General features: G+C 40.7%; 1 protein-coding gene across 8 annotated transcripts in view; it reads left to right on the forward strand.

The window, feature by feature from the left end:
* Nucleotides 1-23,415, forward strand: part of CREB5 (cAMP responsive element binding protein 5) — a 258,620-nt gene that overhangs the window by 170,258 nt on the left and 64,947 nt on the right. For all 8 annotated transcript variants that reach the window (XM_030237483.2, XM_030237479.2, XM_030237473.2 and 5 more), the window contains 2 exons: nt 13,788-13,914; nt 15,996-16,106. In XM_030237483.2, the coding sequence (XP_030093343.1) occupies nt 13,788-13,914; nt 15,996-16,106 (238 nt within the window). The remainder of the gene's footprint in view (nt 1-13,787; nt 13,915-15,995; nt 16,107-23,415) is intronic.

Below are 23,415 nucleotides of genomic sequence, written 5' to 3' on the forward strand. Positions count from 1 at the left end.
TTTAACGTGTTCACCTGCAGTGTATTGACGTGTCTCAGGATACATGGGACAAACACTTATTTTACAGGAGACATCTGGAAAAGGACACTTCTCCTTTCCATTATTCATCTTCTGCTTCGTCCCCTCCCTAAGCTGAGTTGTTTTCCTCTGCCCTCCCAACTGCTCCAAGCAGTTAAAAAAAAGAAAAAACCTCGCAAAACCAACTAATGTTTCTTGAATGTCAGCATGCACTGACTGTCAGGCCAGCAGGACAAACAAATTACATTGTCAGAGGCCTTCCACTGACAGCTCCAGCCTACCCGTTCCCACAGTTTAAATCTGGAAACTCTTGATGCAAATGCTGCAGTTGATTCTGATGGCTATAGTGGCACTTCACTGAAAAGTACTTTGGAGCTGGGTTTTGTAGCATTGGGAGTTGGTGGGAGTTGAAACGATGCTTGTGCTTCTGGGAGGGCATTTTCCATCCTGAGTGTCTACAAGAGACTCTGGCCATGTCTAGATCATTGGCATTACTTCAAATGTGAAAATACAGCAAGAGAGCTTCTTGTAGTCTGGTCAGCCTGGCCTTTTTGAAGTATTTTATGCAAGGATTATTTCCTCCTTGCTGAACGTTGTGTTGAAAACCATGGGATAAAATATCTTAAAGTTATCCAGTACCCACAGATTTTCAAATTCACCTGTCCCAGCTTTTGTCACTGCTGATCATAATGCTGCTCTTTTACTTCTCCTGGCATGACAACTTTCTAGTTAAAGCACTGATTCAGGGGCAGTTCTCAAAGGGGAAAAAGTGGAGGAAAAAAGTAACAGTACAAACTATGACTATTCATGGAGTATGCATGAACATTTATGGTTCATGTAAAGACATTAAATAAATAATTAGCAGTCTGTTAGTTCATGCTGTAGACTCTTGGAAGCTGGCAGAACAACCTGAGCTTTTTTAACATGACTCTCTACTAACCATTAAGCCCTTTACTCTAAACTGGTGAAGAGTGTTATTTTAATCTTCAACACAAAGTTCTAGTTTGGGAGAATGTTTGCATTTAAACACAGCATTTCTTTCAAGACAAAGATAAGATAAAATAAAAAAAACCCCTCCAAACAACAAAAAAACACCCCATCTGTGAAACAGTGAACCAAACACATCAGTACAAATTGGAAGGTAAAGATGTTAAAGAGCCTTTTTTTGCTTAGTATGATGTAGCATGTCATTAGCAGGCATTAAGCCAGTATTCAGTGTATAATTTAGGAAAATGTCTTCATAGGGGTCATATGTTTATATGTGTCTCATTCTGTTCTAAATGACTGTATTAGCAGCACTCCTGTGAACTTCAGTGGCAAGAGCATCATGCCCAAAAGAACACTTGCCACTTCTCCTTGTCTTTCTCCACTCAACTGCACAAGGCAAATAGGCTGAACAGAATGGTGGAAAGGTACTTTGCAGATCAGCATAGGCTTCAGTGATAGTATCAAGAAGAGCAAGGGTGGAGTTTGGCCAGGAGAAATTTTGTTAATATTATGGTGATCCCTCTGCTTCACTTCATATGTTAATGACCACCAGGGATCAGGACAATTTACTTGGTAGCAGTCCACAGATGTCAAAGTGGGAGATGGGGATTTTTGTTTTCTTTTGGAGCATAAGACAGAGATCAGTGTCAAAGCTTGTTTTACAAGTGGCTGTAGTGCATGTTATACACTGTCTGTTTATGGAGCGTGCGTGCATGTGTGTGTATGAGTGAGATTCCCACTTGGTTTAAATCCATTGTCTTTGGCAAAGCTGTGTGCTGTACACCATTGAGAATTGGCTCTCTTGCTGTTGATGTATTCATTCTATTCTTGTGTTCCCAAATCATTGTGTTAACTAGGCTACAGCTCATGAGGTCTCTTTTTTTCAGGTTTATATTTCCTCAGCAATAATTTGGTCATAAATAGGCACATTTTGAATATCACCAGAGAGACTAATGTGGAAATATTTTCAGGAGAAAATTTTTGAATATGATTTTTGAATATCCAGTTTCTCATTTTAAAGAATATTTCAAAAGAGAACATCAAATTCCTGGTTAAAAAAAACCCAAACAACTTAGAGATACTTACCTTTTCATGTTTTATCCCATTTCCACTTGTTTCTATTTAGAACATTTCATAACAGTTCCTTTCTGCTATAAGCTAGAGAGTAAAAAAAAACAAGTGTGCTTTGTATTTGCATTACTGGTCACTTGGACTTGCTGCTTTTTATCATGTATATTGGCTGGCTTGTATGCATTTTTCTTAAACCAAGATTTAAGATTTACGTGTTATCTGGAATTTGATCTATAACTTGAACGGCTACTGTAGCCACAATAAGAATGAAAATAATCCTGAACTGTTGAAAATTCAGCTCAGAGCACCCAAAGTGGTAATGACTGCAATAGTAGTTTTGTCGATATTTATAAATCAGTGCAAACCAGAAACTGGATGTTTTAATTTAGTGCAGTTTCAATGTAACTGATACCCTCAAGTTTAGAGCTTTAAGCTTTGTGAAGTGCAATGTTATTGCAGGGCATGCATCCAATTTTTAAAACATTATATAGATTGGAGACAGATGAGCTTTTCAGAATTATTTTAGGCCTATTTTGATTGAATGCCTGAGATGCATTTTCCAGTGGAAATTAATTGCATTGATGTGAAAACAAATGAACCCCAACCTCAAAATTAGCTGCAGGTTCCTGCTCGAACCAGTATTTAAAAGAGAGGGAGTGGGCACGGATAGTGACTGGGAATTACGATGACAATGTACACTTTGTTGGTAGAATAAAATAACCTTTCTTCAATGCCTGCTCTTTTTTGCTGTCTCTCTTAGCACTCATGCGTGCATAGAGAGATAAATTTTCCCATGTATCTGTGGCTGGACATGAGTGGACAATGGCTTTTAGTTGCTATCACTGCTTCCCTTTGCAAGCTGCTGGAAACCTTTGCTGGCCTGTGTCAGCAGCTGAGTGTCAGCAAAACCTCCCACAGCCACTACCTGTAGTGCTTCTGTTGTTATGGGGCATTTCTGGAGCACACATTTCTTGGGGATTGTGCTAGGTGAATTTATTAGTAAATAGCAGCTACCATGATTTCCACCCTTCAGTGTAATTTGCCTTAGCCATGTAAAAACTGAGTTTGTGATTCCTGTTTCTTTGACTGATGCTTGCAATCAGTAAATATGTCCCAGTGAGAGGTAAGCAGAGGAGGCATTGTGAATCCTTTAAATTACGAGAGCAAACAACACTGGCTTGGAGCTGATCTCTGTTGAAGCACAGCTGCAGCAGTTCTCCATGACTTTGTACTGTGTGCCTTGAGATTCACCTCTTCCCTGTGCTTCTCATAATTTGTACTAATATAGCTGTCAGCTGGGATTTCTAGCATGTTTAAGAGATGAAGCGTGTGCAAAGGTTCCTCCCAAGAAATGGCTTTTGATCTTCATGAAAGTTTGAAGGGAATCAGTGAAGTGGGTTGGGGGTGGGAAAAGGGTCACTGAAGATGCGTAGCTATTTGGCAGCATTAAAATATTTTCACACCTGGCAATGACTTGCTGAACAGATAATTGAGAGAACACCCTCATGAATGTGCTCCTCTGCCTCCTGCCCCACTGCCACCCAGTGAAACAACCAGCAGCTTTGAGACACTGAGCATATTTGGGGCTGTGACCATGGTGGGCCGTGCTAAATTTCCTCTAGGCTGTAGAGAGAGGTTGGCACTGCAGGAACAATGTGCTGAGGCAGAAGTGCTTGGGAAGCAATGAGAGTTCCAAAGCACAGAGTTTCTCTGTGGCATTCTTGTTAAAGGATAGGATTAAGAGCTGGATTTTGGCCTGATGCTGATGTCATATATCATCTGAGAGTTTTTCAGGCTTATAATTTTCAATTTTGCTTATTTCCTATTTTGCTTAGGAAATCATGTAGAATTATCTTATCTAATGCCTTTCTTAAAGATTTCTACAGTATGTGTTACTTTTATAGTATTTTTAGTGTTGAGTGTAGAATTTAAATCTCAGTAAATAAACAATCTCACATGTATATACATCTACATATTGTCTTCATTAGTGCCTGTGCTCTGCTAACCAGAGCAAACTCTGCTTTCTATAGTGGATGCAGAAGACTTGTGACTTGTCAGCAGGAGGCACACTGAATCTGCCAGTGACAGATGCTGGACTGGCCTTCTCTCATTTAGGCTGTTTTCTTTAGTCAATCTATTTTCTAGCAAAATTGTGATCAAACCTCTGCTCCGTGCCCAGCCATGGCACTGGGTCTGCATGTGCTGTGAGTTGTACTGGCACAAGGTCTTGAGCCACTGTCTTTGTACAAGCTCTAGAGTGATGAGCATGAATGAGAAACTGATGGCTACAGTTTTATTAGTTTATTAATATGGAGCTGAAGAAGAGTGAAGATTCAGATTAATCGCCTTTTAATTATTATTGGTTTTATATTTAAATTGCTGGAAGTTTCCTTTGGGGTCAACTTCATCTTTTTGTTGACTACCCACAGCAGCTGTTTTTCTGTGGGGACCTAACTGAATTAGCCATGACCAGAAACTGGCCTGCAATTTAAAGCCTTCACTTAACTAGCAATGTTAATTTGATTGATTAACACAGGACCCTTTTCTCTTTGTGCACGGCAACCTTTCTGCTCTAACTTTTACAGCGTTGGATGTGGGGGCCCACAGGGGCAATGTTTAGGAAGAAAAAGTCAAGAGAGGTAAAGCCACCCAAAGTATTAGTATAGCAGTGCTGTCTGCCTGCAGGCACATGAAGACATCAGCAAGTACATCTTTCTTAGACACCCAGGCAGGCAAACATCTCTGGAACACGGGGGCATGAAACTGCTGCCACAGCATCCATCATCCTGCGAAGGACAGTGAAAACATGTGCTGTCATCTTTGACATTTTAATTGAAAAGAAAGCTTACACAGATTTCGACCTTAAGCAGTATGTTTATACAAGTGTATACAGAGAAATAATCTGTCAGTTCAGTGCAGGCTCATTGCTATAGGAGTTGGTTTAGTAGCTGAACAATCCAACATTAGCTCACACACCTTGCCTTGTTCCATGCCTCAATAATTTTTAGTAGAAATACTTTGCCTAGAGGCATGCAGTTATTAAAAAAGAGGCTCAGCTTGCTTAAAGTCTGGAATTATTAGCTCATGGTAACAAGCCTGCACTGGAGAAACTGTTGGTTCTTTGTTTTCATAACTTTGCTGTAATTCACCATCTTATTTTCAGAGACAAACTTCTGCATTGTTAGAGAAGTTGAAAAAAAATGGGAAAAAGAAAAATAAATCACTTCAAAAATATTTAAAAATATTTTTATTATAAAGAGGGTTTACAAAGCTTATTTATCTTAGTATTTCTATTAAATTGCACTGGTCCAAATAATAATGGTAAACAGAAAGAAAATTTTGAGACATTTGTTTTACCTCATTTCCAGTACAGGAATCAGTTGGTAGCGAGCAATCAGTGAGAGCTCTCTGAAGACTCTCTCAGCCCTTTAAGAGTAAAACTCTTTTAAAAAGTGCTTTTTCTCCATCCTTTTTGCAACCTACTATCCCTTTCAGATGCAAAGTTGTGAAGGTCAAGTAAAATCCATTTGCACTGCTGTAACATGTGTGTGAAAGGAGTCACTTGAGCAAATGAGGGCTCCAGCACCTTTAGATAGCCCAAACCTGGCAGAAGGGTTACTCGGTGTTCAGTTGTCACTTTATCTGGATGCTGTGTGTAGGTTTCTTTCCAGCTGTTTAACCTGTTGATATTTTTCTCAATGAGCCTCAGATTTTCAAATTTTCTTGATGTGACTTGTCAGCAAACCTCAAGCCTGGATTTTAAAAAGAATGGTTATGAGAAATAGTGCTTGAGTAAGCTTTATTGCTATTATTATCTCTGCTTTTAAATCAGCTGCCATTTCATGTATTCGTGTGTTATAGCTACTTATTTTTTCAATGGAAAATGATACACCTTTATTTGTAGGGTTGCAAAGTCATTTGTTTACCTGAAAAATTAAGCTTGGTTCTGTCTGAGCTGAGAGACTGTGGTGGCAGTGGAATCAGTGTGACATTGTTGCTTGCTTTTATGATCAAATCATATTTATGTTGCAGTTTTTTGGGTTAATCCCACTTCTTTTTTTTCTTATTTTAATGCAAGAATGTGTTTTTATATGGGCTAGTTCTTTATAATCCTTGAACCTGCCTTTTGCAGTGTTTCCTTGTTTTGCTTTAACTATGCCATTATCCTTCACATATCATTTGTGAGTTCCAGCTGTGTGCATAACACTGTACAGAACATAAACCTCTCCAAGGAGGTTATAGTCTAAGAAACCATTCTAGCTTTTCTTATTTTTCTTGTAATGGGTCATGCAATAAGACCCAGTGAAATATTTAGGGGGAAAGAAAGATTGAAACCAGCAGTTTCTAAGACCTGTAAGAGCCAAAAGGCAAATGTTAATGGGTTTTGTGAGGCTTCCAAAGACCTGCTGGTCCTTGTACTTGTGCTGAATCTGCAGAGGTTCCTTAAACATGTGTTCAGGAAATATAGGTGGCATTAGCAGAACTGGAGTTTCTAAAGGCAAGATTTATCATTGACTAAAACTTTAAATAGGCTTTGGCCCACTAAATACATGATGGGGCTGCTGATTTGTGGGGCTTTTCTCCTGCAAGCTCAGGTGAAAAGTACAGAGTTCTTAACACATTTTGAAGGTATTTTTCCACAGGATGATAGTATTTTACTGGATATATAGATATATATATATATCCATTCTCTGACTGGTTCTTTTGGTTGTATGTTTGTTTGTTTTACTTGTTCTTTCCCTTCATTTGGGTGTTCTGTCCTTGTGTATTAGAACAAGTGAACAAGAATACATTTCTCATGGAGTTGCTTTGTTTCCAATGAACAGCTTCTCCCCAGGTGACATTGAGGGACATGAGAAATAACACCTCTTTAGTTGCTTTTGGCTTCTGTTCTGTATCATTTCATATCTGCATGCTGTATCTTGCTCCTTTTGTAATGCTTGTTGCTGAATTCCTTCTTCCTCTGTGCTGATGTATACTTGTTACCTTAATTGTGCCAGCTCTTCTGAGACACTTACATGGGCTTTCCCTTCAGTTCTGAATCAAGCTTCTTGTCTTTAAGACTTTTTGAAGCTTAACCTTATCTCAGTCCTCCAGTTTCTCATTACAGTGTCAAGCATCACTTTCACTTTGCCAGTGTTTTTACCATCAGCTGGTTTCTCTTTCCCAGGCAGAAATCTCTTCTTGTCCAACACTGGGAAAATACCTAAAGGTAAAAAATATATGAAGATACATGCACACCTCATTAAAAAATCTCTACAGAAAGCATAGCTTTGTCTGGATGCTTCCCAAATCCTCTAAGTTATGAGCCACAATTTTCCCTCTCTAGAGTGTTGCCCTTCTTGTGTCTCAGTCTTAGCTACTCCCTTCCTCTTGCAAACTTCCTCGGTCCTGTCATTTCTGAGCATACCAGTTAAATAAAAACACATACAGAGAAACAAAAAGGCAACCAGAGTCATGCCTCTAAATTGTCTCCGATTCTTTAGCATATTTATTTGCTTGTGTGTTCTATCTTCTTCTTCTACTTTTCATCTGGTTTGTGTCCCTAGAATATAAACACGCTCTGTATGAATTGTCTCTTATCTGTGTTTGTACAGTGCCAGGCTCAACGGAGTCCCGGTCCCAACTGGGACCTCTGGGCACCACCACACTACAAATGTCTGCTACTGATAATAATAATCTGCCCACATCATGCAGATGTCTGAATTATCTGAGAAATACAAACAAGGATCTTTACTAGGTTGGCAGGGAGCCATGAATTCTAGGTGCCAGTTTTCTTTTCCCCTGAATATGGTTTGGCTCCCTGAAAAATCCTGGTGACACAAACCTCCCACTTCTTGGAAAGCTTGGCTGTCTGCTGGTGATGTGATTAAAACATCATTAAACATGGGATACAGCAGGTCAGGTGAGGTCCCTTGCAACTATGTGAGGTATTCCAAGTACTGGTCTGACGCTTCGCTGTTGCTTTCCCTTGTGTTTATTTTTTCTTTCCTCCTCTGAATGACAAATGGATAAATTGAAACTAGACACAACTGCCCTGCTTTGAGGGTGGGAAATAGTGGATAGCAAATGAGGAAAGCCCTAGTTTGACTGGTAGGTTTAAATAATAGCAGTGTGGATCAAAAAACAGCAGACAAGCAGTAAATGAGGCAGCCCCTCCAGTCAGAACACATTGCTCAGACTGAAATATCCCCTCCATGTCTTTGCCTCTGACTGAAATATTCAAATATTGAAGGTCCAGGACAGCACTTGGGCCAGGTACTCTGGCTGCAGAAGCTGCTGTAAAAGCAGTTTGCAGCTGGTCTGTGGAAACACATGCTCCAGTAAACTTATTTTCTGCAATGAAAAGTTTAATTGTGACAGTACCTGGCTGTCAAAGAGATTTTCAGAGGGTAGACTGCAGCCAGCTGTGCTTATTCTCAGTATGGTAGGCTACTTTGGGGCTTCAGCCTGAAGGCCACCCAAACCACGTGCACATACTGACATTGCTTGAAAAGATCCAGGCTGCTGGCATGCAGTGATTGCTCCTCATTAGATTGGTCATAATGATATCATTGATGCCTTATTCACCTCTGTCTCCCTATTGCTTTTACTCACTCTCACTCATTTTTTCCTTGATCTCCAAGCTTTTTGGGGCAGAACCTCACCCACCTCACTATTTTAAACTGAGACTTCTATTCACTGTTGTAATAAATATGTAGATACATGCATGTTTATACATATATATATATATATATATATATATATATATATATATAATATATATATAAAAATGATGAAAGTCTGATCAAGTGTGTTGTGTAAGGGCAGTGTGGTACAGAAATCCCTCAGCCCGTGCTGAGCTGACATGGCAAATTCCCACAGCACAACCTGTGGGCTGCTCTGGTGTGAGCTGGCTGGGCCTGAAGGCTATGGAAGGTCAAGAGATGAGTTCCTTTACTCCAGTGCAACTTGGTGTACTTCTGGCTAAACGTTTTCCACACCAGAGCTAGCTGAAGTGGAACAAACGGGGTTGTGATGTAGGTATTCTTGGTGACCTTTCACGAATGTTACGTGCAGGGGAGTACGGAGCAGGGGAGAGGTCATGGTAAGACCCACGGACCTGGAGTGCTTTACCAGAGTAGAAAACCTTCTGCAGTGATACTTTAAATAGCATCAGTCCTTTTGCACATAGCCCCAAATGGTCTAGGTCAGTAGGAACCTACTCTCATGAGACCTCAGCAACAAATTGTCATCTGCCCAAATTGTCCTTGAAGACTTCAAGCTAAGGGAAGCCTAGTCTTTTAATAGACAAGTGTAGTGTTTAGTCATCAGGCATCAATTGCATCATATCAGACGGAGTATTTGGTATTAATCAAGGAGGCAGACACTGAAGTTTATATCCTAGATATTTGATTGCATTAGAGGAGTTATCTTTAATCATTGGGTAGAGTCATATGATGGAACATGATCAAGTCACCATGGCTTAGCAGGGTACCACCCATCTGTTTAAATGTTTATAAGAGTGACTCATGGTGTTAGCACGACCATGCAGAGGAAGAAGAGCCACATGGTCAGTTACAGCAGCTTGGCTAACATGTGGTATTTTACTAAGCCACTGTAATGCTGACTGTCCAGGCCATGTACACCCAAAGTGTATAAATGCTGGCTGAGACCCCATCATGTTCAACAGGAGGCTTCTGATGGAACACAGTAAAAATTCCTAAATTTTGGAAAAATTTCACAGATAGCCAGATTTTCAGTGAGGTTGAGCATCTGCCAGTTCTCTATCTTATATGTCCTTTATCTGTGGGCTGTTTGCCCAACAGCCCTATTTATTTAGCAACACAGGTGCCAAGGAATGAAAATCTCCCAGTCAGCAATATTGATTGACAGTCTGCAGGCAGTACGTCCTGAGCATTTACAAAGAGAGGAGCAGATTCAACATGTCCACCAAAAAATAACAATTATAAACTCTCACTGACTTTTGTTCCTGTCAGATAGAAAGCAACAACAAAAGAGACTTTGTTGTCCTTGGAAGAGATGTCAGACAAATTGAGTACCTCAGCCTGTAGGGTTCTGTGCCATACATATTCCCTGAGCTCTGTGAGAGTGAGTGTGCAGGAGCACGTGCTAAATCCATGACCTGTGTTCAGTGTAGGAGCAATGGAGGTATCCAAGGGTACTGGCCGATGTCTGTTTCCCTGATATGGGAGAGGGGAATCTGGAGTGCATTATGCAGCACTTTTAGGATGGTAGGACCACTGCAGACTTTTCAAAAAAGAGGCTCGGTTTTGAAGTGCAAGTCTTGTCTGACTGCTCTGCACCTCTTTTAAAAAGCAGACTTGGGAACAGACTAGCAGGAATGTAGTAAGAAAAAATATCTGAAGAACTGAAGATTTTTTTTTTCCTTCTAGCAAAGTGTAAAGTATGTGCTTTCCCCTAAAATGAAGCAGTGTTAAAGGTAAAACTGAGGACAGCAAGGAAGCTTCTTTGCCATTTTAATAAATACCAATAATTCCCTTTTGCCCATGCCCCATATTACTAAACTCATTAAGGCAATTTTGGAAATTTTTTTGGCTCTGGAGCATATAAGCAAAATCCAAACCATGCAGTCCCTTGAGAATCACTTGTGCAAATTGTATAGGTTAGGCCAAAATAAGTTTCTGTCAAACAGCCTAACACCTAAGCTTATTAGGAAACTGGTGAATTGTACAAAGGGTCTGTATGTAGGGCACTCTCAGAATGGATAAATGTAGGGGGGGGCCTCTTTTCACACTGCTTGTTTTACTTTGACCCCACTGAAAACTCAAGAGGTATTTCTATTGAATGCGTGGCTCTGGCCAGTGCAGTTCCCTTAGATTCTCATCCATAGATCTAAGCTCCCACACATCTGAGCTGGTGGACTCAGAGGGCTGCAGAGTGGGCAGGTGGGTGCACACCTCAGTCTCATTCCAGGCCAGGCAGGAGAGTGCACCAGTGCTTTCTCCTTTCCTGCCCACTCCCCCCAGCCACTGTCTGGGAGGAAGCCCCATGGACCTCCCCAGCGGGGGTTGCAGCGCACTCTGTTCTGCCCCTCAAATCCCCAGCGTGGGGCTCCAGCCCTTCCGTCTGGCACACGGACTTTAAAGCATGAGGTAGAGAAGACCTGTTTGAGTTTGTCACCTGCTCTGCAGGGTGGTGGTTCTGGTGAGGATGGGCCAGTGGGAAGTGGATCCTGCTTGCCGGGGTCACCAAAGCCTCTAAAAACCAAACTGAGATCTCCTCCTCACTTTCAACCCGATATCCCCTCACATTTTTCTTCTCAAAAGAGCACTGAATCTGCTTTTCACACTATTTTGACCCTGTCCTATTGATCTGTCAAGTCCTCATGTGTGAATGAGTGCTGATACACAGAGCAGCTGAGTTTAAGTGGACAGGAGAATGGGTCAGGGTCTGTGAACTTTGAGTATATTTTCTGAGCTCCTTTTTCCTGCACTGCATCCATTCCACTTATGCCACCTCTGTGGCACCCCAGGCTCAACCCATGAGCTAAGGTGACTGTAGAGCTGCATATCCCAGAAATTCATTCATGCTCCCTATAGAACTTACTGCACTCTCTCTCAGGATTACACCACACATTTGGAAAATGCTGTCTTGAGTTTTTTTAAGGTGATATGAAGATGTAAGTACATCACATTCCTCCATCAGCAGATAACAAGGGAGGAATAGGAAGAACGCCTTGTATCTGAGATACATTTGTTGTTATTTTTGGGCTTCTTTCTTCCCCTTCTGAATAAGTACTGTATGTGTCTGGGAGGATTTTTAAAACATCCTTCAAAACACAGGCTTTTTCTCTCCACAGAGAACCAAGACAAAAGGATGGGTTCAGTTGTGTGCAGCTGCTAAAAGAGGGCAACTGAGGGCAGAAGGGTGGGAGGAGCTGAGTGTCTTAGTATGAGGGAATTGTCAGGGCAAGGATTTTGAGGTGGAATTTGTTGGGACAGAAATGTTTCTAGGTGAAGAGGGTTGAAGACATGAGGGTTGAAGGATTGCAAGTCCAAGGACAGGAAATATGGGGGAGTTTTAAAGAAAAGGGGATTAGGTGGTTTGAAGTCTTGGTAAAAGAGAAGGAGACATGTTTGTCAGAAGAAGGTGGTTTTGCCATCAGATGGGGACCTACAGTTTGGGACCCTGGCTGTGGTGTCCTCCAAACTGTGAATCCCATTGCTCACAGCCTTTGGGCTTTTTGCAGGATAGCTGGAAGTGGCAGCTAAAGTTAGAGGAGGGTTGCATGTATTCATGGCTTCCAGTACCACTTGCAATTGGAGAGGCAAAACCCCATCATTTGGTGTGACACAGCTCAGGCCAAGGTGGATAGTCCTACCTCTTGCTCCTCTAGGGTTATTGCTCTGCTTCCCTTGACCAGCTCAGCCCAATTTTGAGGCTTTTATGGCTAGCTGTGGATTGATCACTGAAGCAAAGGATGCTTCTGCCAAGGCTTTAAATCAACTGTGATGTATAGAAACTCTAAACATTTTAGACCTTTACCATGATAGCCCCTGCAGAGGCTCTTCAAGCTCCCAGATTATGCACTCTCTTCTCCAGTCTGTCTCGTACCTTCAGGGGCAACTCTCCTTCCTAACAAACAGCCTAAACCATGTCCTACACAGAAAAGCATCATGTTCTCTGAGAATTTAACACACCTACTTGTACTCTCAGTGTTTGTTGAGGCACAGTGTGTGAAAACTTTATTTTCAAGGTTTTTGGAAGCTTGAAAAGGTAGCAAATTGCACTCACCCGAAACTGCAAGCAACTCTCACTTTCTTCAAAATTAAAAAAACCCCAAAACAACAAAAAACTGCTAACATAATTCCCAAGGTCTCATTCTTAAAGACTTTTTTCAAAGTGCAGTCACAGCATTGTTTAATCCATTAATTTTATGATTCTTCTTTGTGAGTGGGCCTGCTTTCTCACAGTTTCTGCAGTTTTCCCTGTGCTATACTTAAAAAAATCCTTCTAAATCTTTTGAACCCCATTTGCCAAAATAATTCACTCTGCTTTTCTGTAGTCCATGTGTTTTGCTTTCATAAACTCCTTAATCTGAATGTAATTTTCCTAATTTTATTTCTACTTTTTTTCCCTCCACATTTTTTTGTGTCCTGGTGGTTTGCTAAATGGTAAAATTAGTAATATTGTTTTGGAACAAAGACTTGGTAGATTTTCTTGGGGAGGTTATCAAGAGTGATTTGAAATACTCATTTTAGAGCAGCTTATTTACAGGTGATACAATTTCAAAATTAATTTGAGTGGTTAATTTTCTGTCATAGTTTGTGAAGCTATCATCCAAATATTTTTGTTCCTGAGGGTAAACTTACAGCAGTGCACTAATGCCAGCAGATTTTTCTGGTTTGTCTGTAGAAAATCTTTTTTGTACCCTCTTTTTCTAGCCACTATGCTGTGCAGAGGTGCTCAGACTGAGACCAGCTGATAGGTTTACATTCATGTTACATGAGATGAACTATGCTGGAGCTTTAACTGATAAAAAGAATAAGGAAGGTGATTCATCCTCTTCTTGAAAACTTTATGTTCCACTGATTTATGCAGGAAAGGACAAATCCTGGATTGGTTTATCTGTGCCTGCTTGTCTGGAGCTGCCTTTGCCTACCAGTGGCTGGCAGGGTAAGACTTGTTTTGGTCTCCACAGCCCATGACAACTTTCTTTTCTTTTCTTTTCTTTTCCTTTCTTCTAGGCCTGTCCCAGGTTCTCTGTCTTCACTACTGCACCTACACAACCGACAAAGACAGCCCATGCCTGCCTCTATGCCTGGCACCCTGCCCAACCCTACCATGCCAGGATCTTCTGCTGTACTCATGCCTGTAAGTTTTCTTATTTGGCTTGTTTTGCAGGGTGGAAAGTTGTGCTGTGTTTGATTCAATCTAAGCAGAGGTGAAAGTCTTCTGGGTTTTGTAAAAACCTAGTGTAATAAGGAAGCTGGACTTTGGTGCTTCACCTTAGACTAGAGTATTTCAGATTAAGTTAATGGCAAGCTAATTAGTGTGAGAGTGATTGGAAGCAGTTTACATGAGACTACAATTTGTGATTCTTGTTCATGTAGGTGAGATCAGTATGTCTGTGATGGAAGAAAAAGATTTTTCTGAATTCAGAAAAAACCTGGAAAAGCAATGTGCATAAGTTATGTCAGTGAACTCTGATCCTCTTGTGTGAGAGATAACCACTTAGCAAGAAAGAAATGTGATTTGTTTTTCTGGCCTGTTAACTTGCACTTATTGAGAACTAGGTAACAATCGCTGCTCATCTTTCATCATTTCTGGAGGCATAGGAATATTTCCCATCTTATGGAAACCAAGAGGCTGCTTTACAACTGTAACTTCAAATTTTAAATTATTTTAACCTTTTAACCTTTTCAGTAGAAGACATTTGGGCAGGTTAGGGGTGGAGAAAAGCAAGGATGACATGAGGAAGAGGGGATGGAGAAAGGAGAAGTTTTTGCTTCATTTCACTGTGTTCAGTTTGCAAGACAAACTAGAGAGCAATTGACCATGGGAGGGAGAAAAGCACTGTTTGTTCTGGCTTTGTTGGATCAAGGGGAACACTCCACAGAGATACAAAGATTCAGGTTTGGCTGCTGTTTGAGCAATCATGAACAAGTTATTAATTATTAACTTGTCAATAAGGATCTCCTGGAATATTGATCAGGAAGTTTAACCAAAAAAAACCCCATGTCATTGTGGGAAGTTTTTTCCTGGCATAATTCCCAAGACACCCAAAATGCAATGAACATCCAGCAGCAGTGTAAGTTCAATGGCTTCAGTCTGCTGCTGGGGAGCCCTTTGGGCAGCTTTACTTGCAGAGGAGCAGATGTGCTCTGGCTGTGAGCCCCAGAGAGACAAGCCTGGAGGTAATACAGACCCTGTCAGCACTGGCTGCTCCTCCTGCCCCACAGCACTCCTGAAAGGGCTGCAGGATGGCACTGGGAGCTGCTCCTACCCCCATGGAGAAAGGGAAAGGGAGCCTTGGCAGATTTTCTCTGCCAGGGGACAGAGGGTATTCACATTTCCCCAAAGCCCAGCACCCATTCTTGCAGGCATCACAGAGGGTGGGAGGCAATTCCTCACCACGGGGCACAAAAAAATAGCTCCCCTGCTTGGATTGCTCAGAAGGACTCAAAGGTATCTTTTTTGTGAGAGCCAAAGCAAGATGGGTGCTCAGCTCTCTCTGGAAGCAGCACCATAACCCTGTTTTATCACCCCTTACAAGGCCTAGCAATGTGCAGGTCTTGTCTTTTTTTGGGGAATACCCTCCAGGAAATTATTTTATAGAGGATTTACTGCCATTAGGTTTTGTTTGTATCACTCTCTCCCAGCCTAATAAGACTAGCTTGCAGAAAGGACTCTGAACAGCCAGGAGAAGTTTTGCTTTGTTTTTTGTGATCTCAGCAGTGCATGAAAGCTTCCCTTACAAGACATGTGGAAAACTCTTCCCAGCTGAGCAGTCCAAGTGAAGGAAAATCAGCCAACTTGTTTTCCATATGCTTGAGATTGCAGATTTTTATTTATGCTTTTAACAAGCTGTGTTGGGCTGCACCGGGAGGGGAAGCTACAATTTTATACAGTGATGCTTTTAAAACCACTTAACTCTGAGTGTTGTTATACTGAGAGGGAGAAAATCATTACAAAAAAGCCCAAACCTGGGTGGCTGCTACATTTGTTTATTAAAGAAACCCTTTCTTTATAATTGGCTGTGAGTTTTCAGGGCCGATTCTGATGAAACACACGCCTACGTGCATACACATATTCAATTCATGACACAGATTGTTATTTTCCCAGTCATGACTTGAAGAAATAAAGCTGAGTCCATTTAAATAGAAAACGAGAGTAAATTCTTGCAAATGTCTCCAGATGTTTTCAAAGCTTTTTTTTTTTGTTTCTTTTAAAAGATGGAGCGACAAATGTCAATGAACTCCAACATCATGGGGATGCAAGGGCCGAACCTCAATAATCCGTGTGCTTCACCTCAAGTTCCCCCAATGCATTCAGAAGCCAAAATGGTAAAAAGAAAATTTTAAAAAATTACTGTATTTTCTCATTTTGCAGTTGCATACCAGTTACCCAGACAGTGGTGGCGGGGGGGGGGACGTAGCCAGACACTGCTTACTTCATTCTTAGTCATATGTTATACTCTTTTTTAATATGCTGCAGTAAATTGCCTTTGTGTCCATGAACTTTCAAGTTGCTCTTAGTCCTAACTGATCTCTCGGTGAGAGGGAACTGAAGGATGAACTATCTGATCCATACTGTGCTAAATGGGATTTTTGGTGCAGGTCAGTAGAACTTAAGCAAATAGTCTGGTTGTTTCTATAATGGTGTCTGTGCTCTACAACTTGATCTAAAGAAAATTGTCAGTTAATAAAGAGTGCAGTATAAAGTGTGTGCTGCAGAGTGTACATAGTCCTTGCTTTTTTCAGATCAGAACACAGTGTGTCAGAGAAGCATACCAAATAATTATCTATCTATCTATCTATCTATCTATCTATCTATCTATCTATCTATCTATCTATCTATCTATCTATCTACCTATCTATCATCTATCTATCTATCTATCTATCTATCTATCTATCTATCTATCTATCTATCTATCCATCTATCTATAACTGGGATATTTTCTTTTTCTGGAACACAACAAAGGTGTTCCCATCAAAAAGAAGTGTCACAATTTGGACAAATGTCATTTATTTATATGAGTCAAATGTCATAACAAAAAACAAAATTGTTTTTTGAAGTTGTTCCACATCTAAAAATGTCAAGTCTTCTCAGGCATACGTACTGATATAGGATTAATGTTCTTAAACTAAACTACAGGTGGACATGGACAAAGTTTTCCCCAGCTTTATATGCACTCTTGTGGAGGTATTTGGGACTAATATCCTTGGAATCAAGTTATCGGTGTAGAAAAACTTTGGATTTTAAGTTTCAGAATTGCCATTTGCCACTGTCTAATGGAAATATGAAGACAGAAGCTTTTAGTTTTAACTCTGTAGGGCTTTTATCCTCTCAATATGTCTCATCATAGTGAAAAACAGGAGTAACTTCATTGAACTTCTTTCAGTGGCACTTTGCCAAGGCAAAATTGTCATAAGTGAGAGAATGAAATCAAGCCGACAAAGATTAAGCTACCACATATTTTTATATATTTCTACTTTTCATGACTGCTGCAGCTTTTGAAGTTGTTGTCATCCATCCTGAAGCAAAGAAAAATATCTATTTGTGCATACAGGAGACTCTAGGTTAAGAGCAACAACATATAGGAGTTTATTTTACCTCTGTTTTCTTAGGTTGGGTAGGTCATGCCTTTGCCTCACTGTTGGTCTGGGTTAGGCTGTTAACCCAACCTCTGTTAACACTCTTTCTTAAACCACATTCTGTAAACATGCAGCCATTTGGCCAGAAGAAGAAGGATAGCCAAAAATGCTGGCTCCCCCAGCCAAGGAAAACCTGTGGTCGAGAGTTCTCTCTGCTGTACCACACAGTGACGGTGACATGCCAAATGGCAACAGCATCTGCAGCAGAGCTTGTTAAAAACTTTTTGGAATAGGCGAGTGTTTTTTCAATGCAAGTGTAGCTGAGCCAAGCTAAATACTCCTTGGCTGAATAAATCCAAAACTGGCATCTGTTTTGGGGACTAAAGGTTCTGTAGTTTACTCTCTCCCCACACCCCCTGCCTCTTTTTTACTGGTAGTGTGAGGCTACTTAAGAACAAGATTAAATTATTGGTGCATATGGTGAGAATTCTGTGCTTTAATAACTGAAACTGTATATTAATACAAATTACATTTTAATCTGAGTAAGCAGGTTTTGTCCCTAAATCCAATGTATGAAGGCATTTTAATGTTTGAAGAAATTGCTATCAGTTCCAAAATGTGGTGTAGCGAACAAGCAGAGCCTTTACTTCTGCCACTCTTTCAAGGGTAAAAAAAAAAATCTGCACACATTAACTCTTAAGAGGTATAACTCAGAGTTCCAGGACTTTTCCTATTTTCAAATGCAGGTTTGTAGTTTTAAAAATATTTTATATTTCTACATTCTAATTTTATGTTTTATTTCTGTATGAGCACACATGCAATGTAAAATGCCTCTTCATTTAGCCACTGCTTTGAGGAATATGAATCTATTATCAATACTCTGCCTGAATACAAAGTAGAAAAAAGTACAGGAAATATTCAGAGCAAAATTATTTCCTACATGCAAATTCATGGATTTTAAATCAGAATCATCTGTGTTACAGGGATATTTGTTCTTATTGTTGACGTTTTCACTTTTCCTCATGCTTTAAGCATGATACTTCACATACTCTGGTGACTTAGTTAAAAGTGAGGATGCCTAGTACCTTATCAGACTGTGTCCTGCATTAGGAAAGAACTTCAGATTTCCCTGGATTCTGCTAATGCTGTTACTGCTGGTGCATTCAGCGTTGCTCATGCTGTCTTTGGCTGGCCCACCCCGAGAAGAATGGGTGTGTCAAACACGAGACAGAGTCATCTAAGATGCTTGTAGCTAATGACTGAAGTAACTGGAGATGTCCAGGGGACTTTGGGCCTGATTCACCAGGTGCCCAAATCCAAGGGAGTATCAGCACTTTTGGGAGGCTCACGTGAGAAAATGTGGAACAGGCTCCTCTAAATGTGAGACCCAGATGTGAGACCAGATCCTTCTGGCCTCATGGCAGTATGGACCTGAGCAATGTAAGCCCAGTTTGGCATGCAGCAGTCATAACACGATTTGGTGATACATGTGGCTTAACTTGCCTCTGTAAAATGCCTGTGAATAAATAATATCGGTAGGGATGCTGTGTGATGCCAGGTTTTTTAAAGAAAGCTGATAGATGGCAAAAGGTTCACACCCTTGATTGTTTCATAATTGGTTTATAGTGGGAAATGGAGGCCAGTCTGATAAATATATACATTTTCTGATTTACAAGCAGATCTACACACAAATATAGAATATGTGTGGCATTAAAGTAATGTTTCTATAATAACCAATATGTATTTTAATCACCTTGTATCACCTGGCATTTATGGAAAGCCACACTCTGCCACCCAAGGTGCTTGCTTCCTGGTTTAATTTTTTTCAGGAGAACATTCCATCAAGTATTAAGGTATTGTAGATGACATCCCAGAACTGTTTTAATTTATCACAGCAATCTCAGTTTCCCTCACAGTATGCCTCTCAATTAGGTTATCACCTAATGCCTTAAAACTGCTCTAGTAAATGAATGAGTGAACATCTAAATCAATACTGCTTTCTTCTTAGATTCACAGCCGAGTAGGTAAAACTTTTATGCTGCCCACCAAAAACACACATTGATTTTATATTAAAATATATTGCACAGGAAAGAGGAGGAAACATATAGCTCCTTAGTGTACACGGTAAAAATATGGCAAAAATATGCAGAGTCACACGTGTAGCATATTAACATGTGCTTCAGTAGGCTGAAAGTATTATGGAGTTGGAGCTGTTGGCGGTGCCTTTGCCTTAATATACTGCCTCTATACAGCTGGGTTTTGCAATTCCAGAGTACTGGGGGTTTTAGAACTCGGAAGTGCAATACTGCATGGATTACTGAAGTGAAAGATAAATAGTGTCCACTGAACCACTGGAAGCCTGTGTGAGAGCAGGTCTTTTCTGTGGAGCTGATGCCTTTCTATCGAATTTTGCAAGGCATTGATCTTTACCTGCAGAAATTTATGGCCTCTGAAAGAGGGGATAAAAAACAGACTGGCAATGAACTTAAAAACACAGTTCTCAATTTAATCTATTAAGTTTTTTTCTTTTACAATTTCTGTATGCCACTTGCTCGATATGTAGTTTTATAAAATTTAAATTAAATGTTATGTTTGTAGCTTGGCTGTGCCTGTAATCCTGACAGAACCTGTATGTTTCTTTAGAAGAGAAAAGAAACTATTTCTGTATCAGAAACACATAGGACTGTGGGCTGTTGTTTTTGACTTGTAAGCTTTACTAGGATGAACAGCAAAATATAAAAATTAAAAAAAAAGTTTGTCTGTCAGGTGAAAGAGTGAAAACATAAACAGAAAAGAAAAGTAATAAATTGGTAGAGCACATGTTCCTAATTATAATAGTGAAATAACCAAACCTCCTAATATACCTAAGAATGCTGGACAGCTTTTGCAGAGGAGAAGTGAAAGAAATTGCAGTGTCATCAGCACTAATTTTTATTCAACTTAATTAGAGGTATGGGTCCAGATCATCCTGGTGGCTTTGTAAATCCCAGTGCAGGAATCACTCAGCTCTCCATCCCAGAGGAAAGGCCAGGCTGTCTGCAGAGACCTGGCTGCATTTTGTACGGCTCTAAGACGACAAGCACGTCTCCGTATCTGCAGGAACACAACATGCCAGCCAAACCAGAAAGGCTGGGCCACAAAGGTCCAGGGCTTCCATCAGAGGCAGATTATGGTCTGAGTTTGGATGGAGCCTTCTACTGCTCTTTGTTTTACAAATAACGTGTGTTTCTGCACCCCGGAGCTGTGACGGTGTGACCGGCGCAAAGCGAGAAGCAGCTGGAGGAAGTTCTCACCCCAGCCCTGCTCTGGTGCTTGGCTCAGCCATTGCAGCAGCCCTGGGATGTAGAAGCAAAGAGCGCTGCCCAAACAGCGGTGGCTGGGACAGCTGGTGGCCGTGGGAAGGACATCCCTCTGCATTCCTGCTCTGGGCCCAGGTTTGCAAGGTTTCCATGCTGATTTCAGCAAGGGGTTGACATTGCAGGGATCCAGGCAGGATCAGAGCCACAGAAACTCCAGGTTTAGATACTTCACACTTTGTTACTGAAGATACTTTGCTGAACAAAATAAACGGCTTGAAGTCTATGTTTTCCTATCAAGCTGTTTGGGGATGGAATCACTTTAGTAGAACAGCACATACTGCTTCAGGGCCAGAAGGCTTTTCTTTGCATGGATTCTGGATTGCTGAGCAGAAAGAAAAATGTTGCATCTCTGCAGAACTTTCAACAGCAATTGCTCATCTTGTACTTCACAATAAAGCAGTGAAAGCAGCGTAAGAGAAAAAAAAAGTGCAAAGAAACATCTTCCAAATAAAAAATAGAGTAGTGATGAAATTTCCTGTATCAGTAACTGAGAAGTGTTTTCACAGAAGGGACTGTTGTATAGTTAAAACCCGTGGTGCTTCTGCAACTGTTGACAAAACTAACTATTCTGAAATTGTATCTCCTGTTATATTTGTACTTATGTTTTAGAGTCCTCAAAGCCAAACTTTCAGTGTGCTCCTGATCTGTGCTTTAAAACCATTCCTGGGCAGCAGCATTGCCTGCAGACAGTGTGCCTTGCTGTGCCTTAAGGTATTATTGTGATAGGTGAAGATAATAATATTCTGGTTTGTTTACTGAAACAGGACCTTGTACCCATCATGCCTAAATTCTGGATTATGTATTAGACTGGGTAGGAACTAGTTCTTAAGGTGTCAGTGGCTCAGTAAGTTCACTAGAGAAGCAAGGCAGTTCAGTTTCTTAGAGCTGCTGCGAATATGCGCTGAATATCTGATCTTGCTTCTCCCAAGTGCGTATGAATTACGTTGCTCCTCACAGGCACAAGTTGTAACAATTCCTTGCATTTTTCTTTCTTTGTGTCACTTTATCCTGTGGTGATCTTATCAGCACTATTTCCCTAGAAGAACTTGGAAATTTTTGTTATTTTGTTTGTCTTGATTCAGCTGGGTGTTAAAGTGACCTCGCTTTCTCCCCCACCCACCAGCCCTCACCCTGTTTCTTTCTGCCCGTTTCTCCACCACCCTCTTTCCTTAGAGGATTTACTGTCTTTGTAGATCTGTTTCTCTTTCTCCTTTTCTCCCCAGTGTCCACCCTGATTTTGTAACCATAGCAATAACTGAAACACAATCCCAGTATTTGCTTGCTGTGGCTATCATCTGGCTCAACAGATGAACTGTTGGCTTTTGTGTGTCATAAGGTTTTGAAACTTAAGTCTGATACATCTGTATACGTAGGGGTAATTTGTTTGGGGCACAACTGTCCCTTACAGAAAAGGTTTTGTTTGTGTAAAGTTCTGTGTCAGTGGGTGCTGGTGCAAGTAAAAGCAAGCCCTCATGGTAGTAAAGCCAGGGAGGGAAACTGTAAAAATAAAAACATGGTTGCGTTGCAGGGAAGTTCTGCTTCACACAGATATATTTCAGTCTCTTTCTTGGAATATGTACAGTTTTCATTTTCCAGGATTTTTGAAAGATCCACAAATAATAGAAATTGTTTTGAGCTTCAGGCTGTTGCACATTAAGCCCAGCATTTGATTGGGATGTGCTCGTGCATCTCATGGCAAGTGGGTGGGGGAGATGGTTTTGCACACTTTACCAGCCCCATATTTTAACCACTGAGGACACAAGACCTGGAAGAAAAATCCTCATGGCAATAAATCTCTTCTTTATGGGCAGGCTTAAAAAGTATTTTCTAAAAAATATGCAGTAGATAATGAATTGGTTTATTAATTATGGTAGTCTTCCTGTGAAATAAATAATTTCAAACAGTTGAACTGAGAGAGAAAATTGAAGTGACTCACTAGAGGCCACACAATTTGTCAGTGGAAGAGCTGAAACAAGCACAGAAGAATTTCTGGCAGCCAGTTCCAGAAAACACAATTTCTGTCTGAGAAAAATTTATGTATATATGTTTTTTTTTCAACTTAATATTAATGTTGGTAATATCAATATAATTGTTGAAATACACAGTTTTTTCATGACTAGCGGAAGAATGAGGGGACTGAATTCCTCAAGCTTACAGGGAGTGCAGTCTCAAATTTAGGATTCAAATCTGAATGAAGGTGGCGCTTTGTGTTCGGATTTAATGCCCCTGAAATTTCCTGAACTTTACTGAGGAGATTTTGGCTCAGAATGACAAAAATTAACTGATCTTCTGAGACTTCTGTCATTTGAGATGATGGAAGCCTTGTGAGATCAGCATCGTGGCTTTCACTGAAATCTCAGGAGAGCACTTACTTTCACATAATGTCAACCATATCCAAACCAGGACTAAAGAATACCCCTGCAGAGCTCCTTGTAAGATCACAGACGTGTTTGAAACCCTGCTCCAAGCTGTGTGCAGTCTGCGGGAATGTTCGCAGCGTTTGTTGTTTATTCTGTCAGATATGGCCGGTGACACTTCTCAGTGCTGGGAAGGATATACACTGTTCTCCAGATGTTCATTAGTGCAACTCCTCATTTATGTTCAGAGGAGGTAATTTAAAAGCTGGGACAGGCTGGGTCTCCCACCCTGGAAACACTTACGCAGCAAGCTATACTCAGCTCTGGTTTATACTAGCAAAC

Source organism: Serinus canaria, chromosome 2 (genome assembly GCF_022539315.1).
Source record: "Serinus canaria isolate serCan28SL12 chromosome 2, serCan2020, whole genome shotgun sequence".
NCBI lineage: Eukaryota > Metazoa > Chordata > Aves > Passeriformes > Fringillidae > Serinus > Serinus canaria.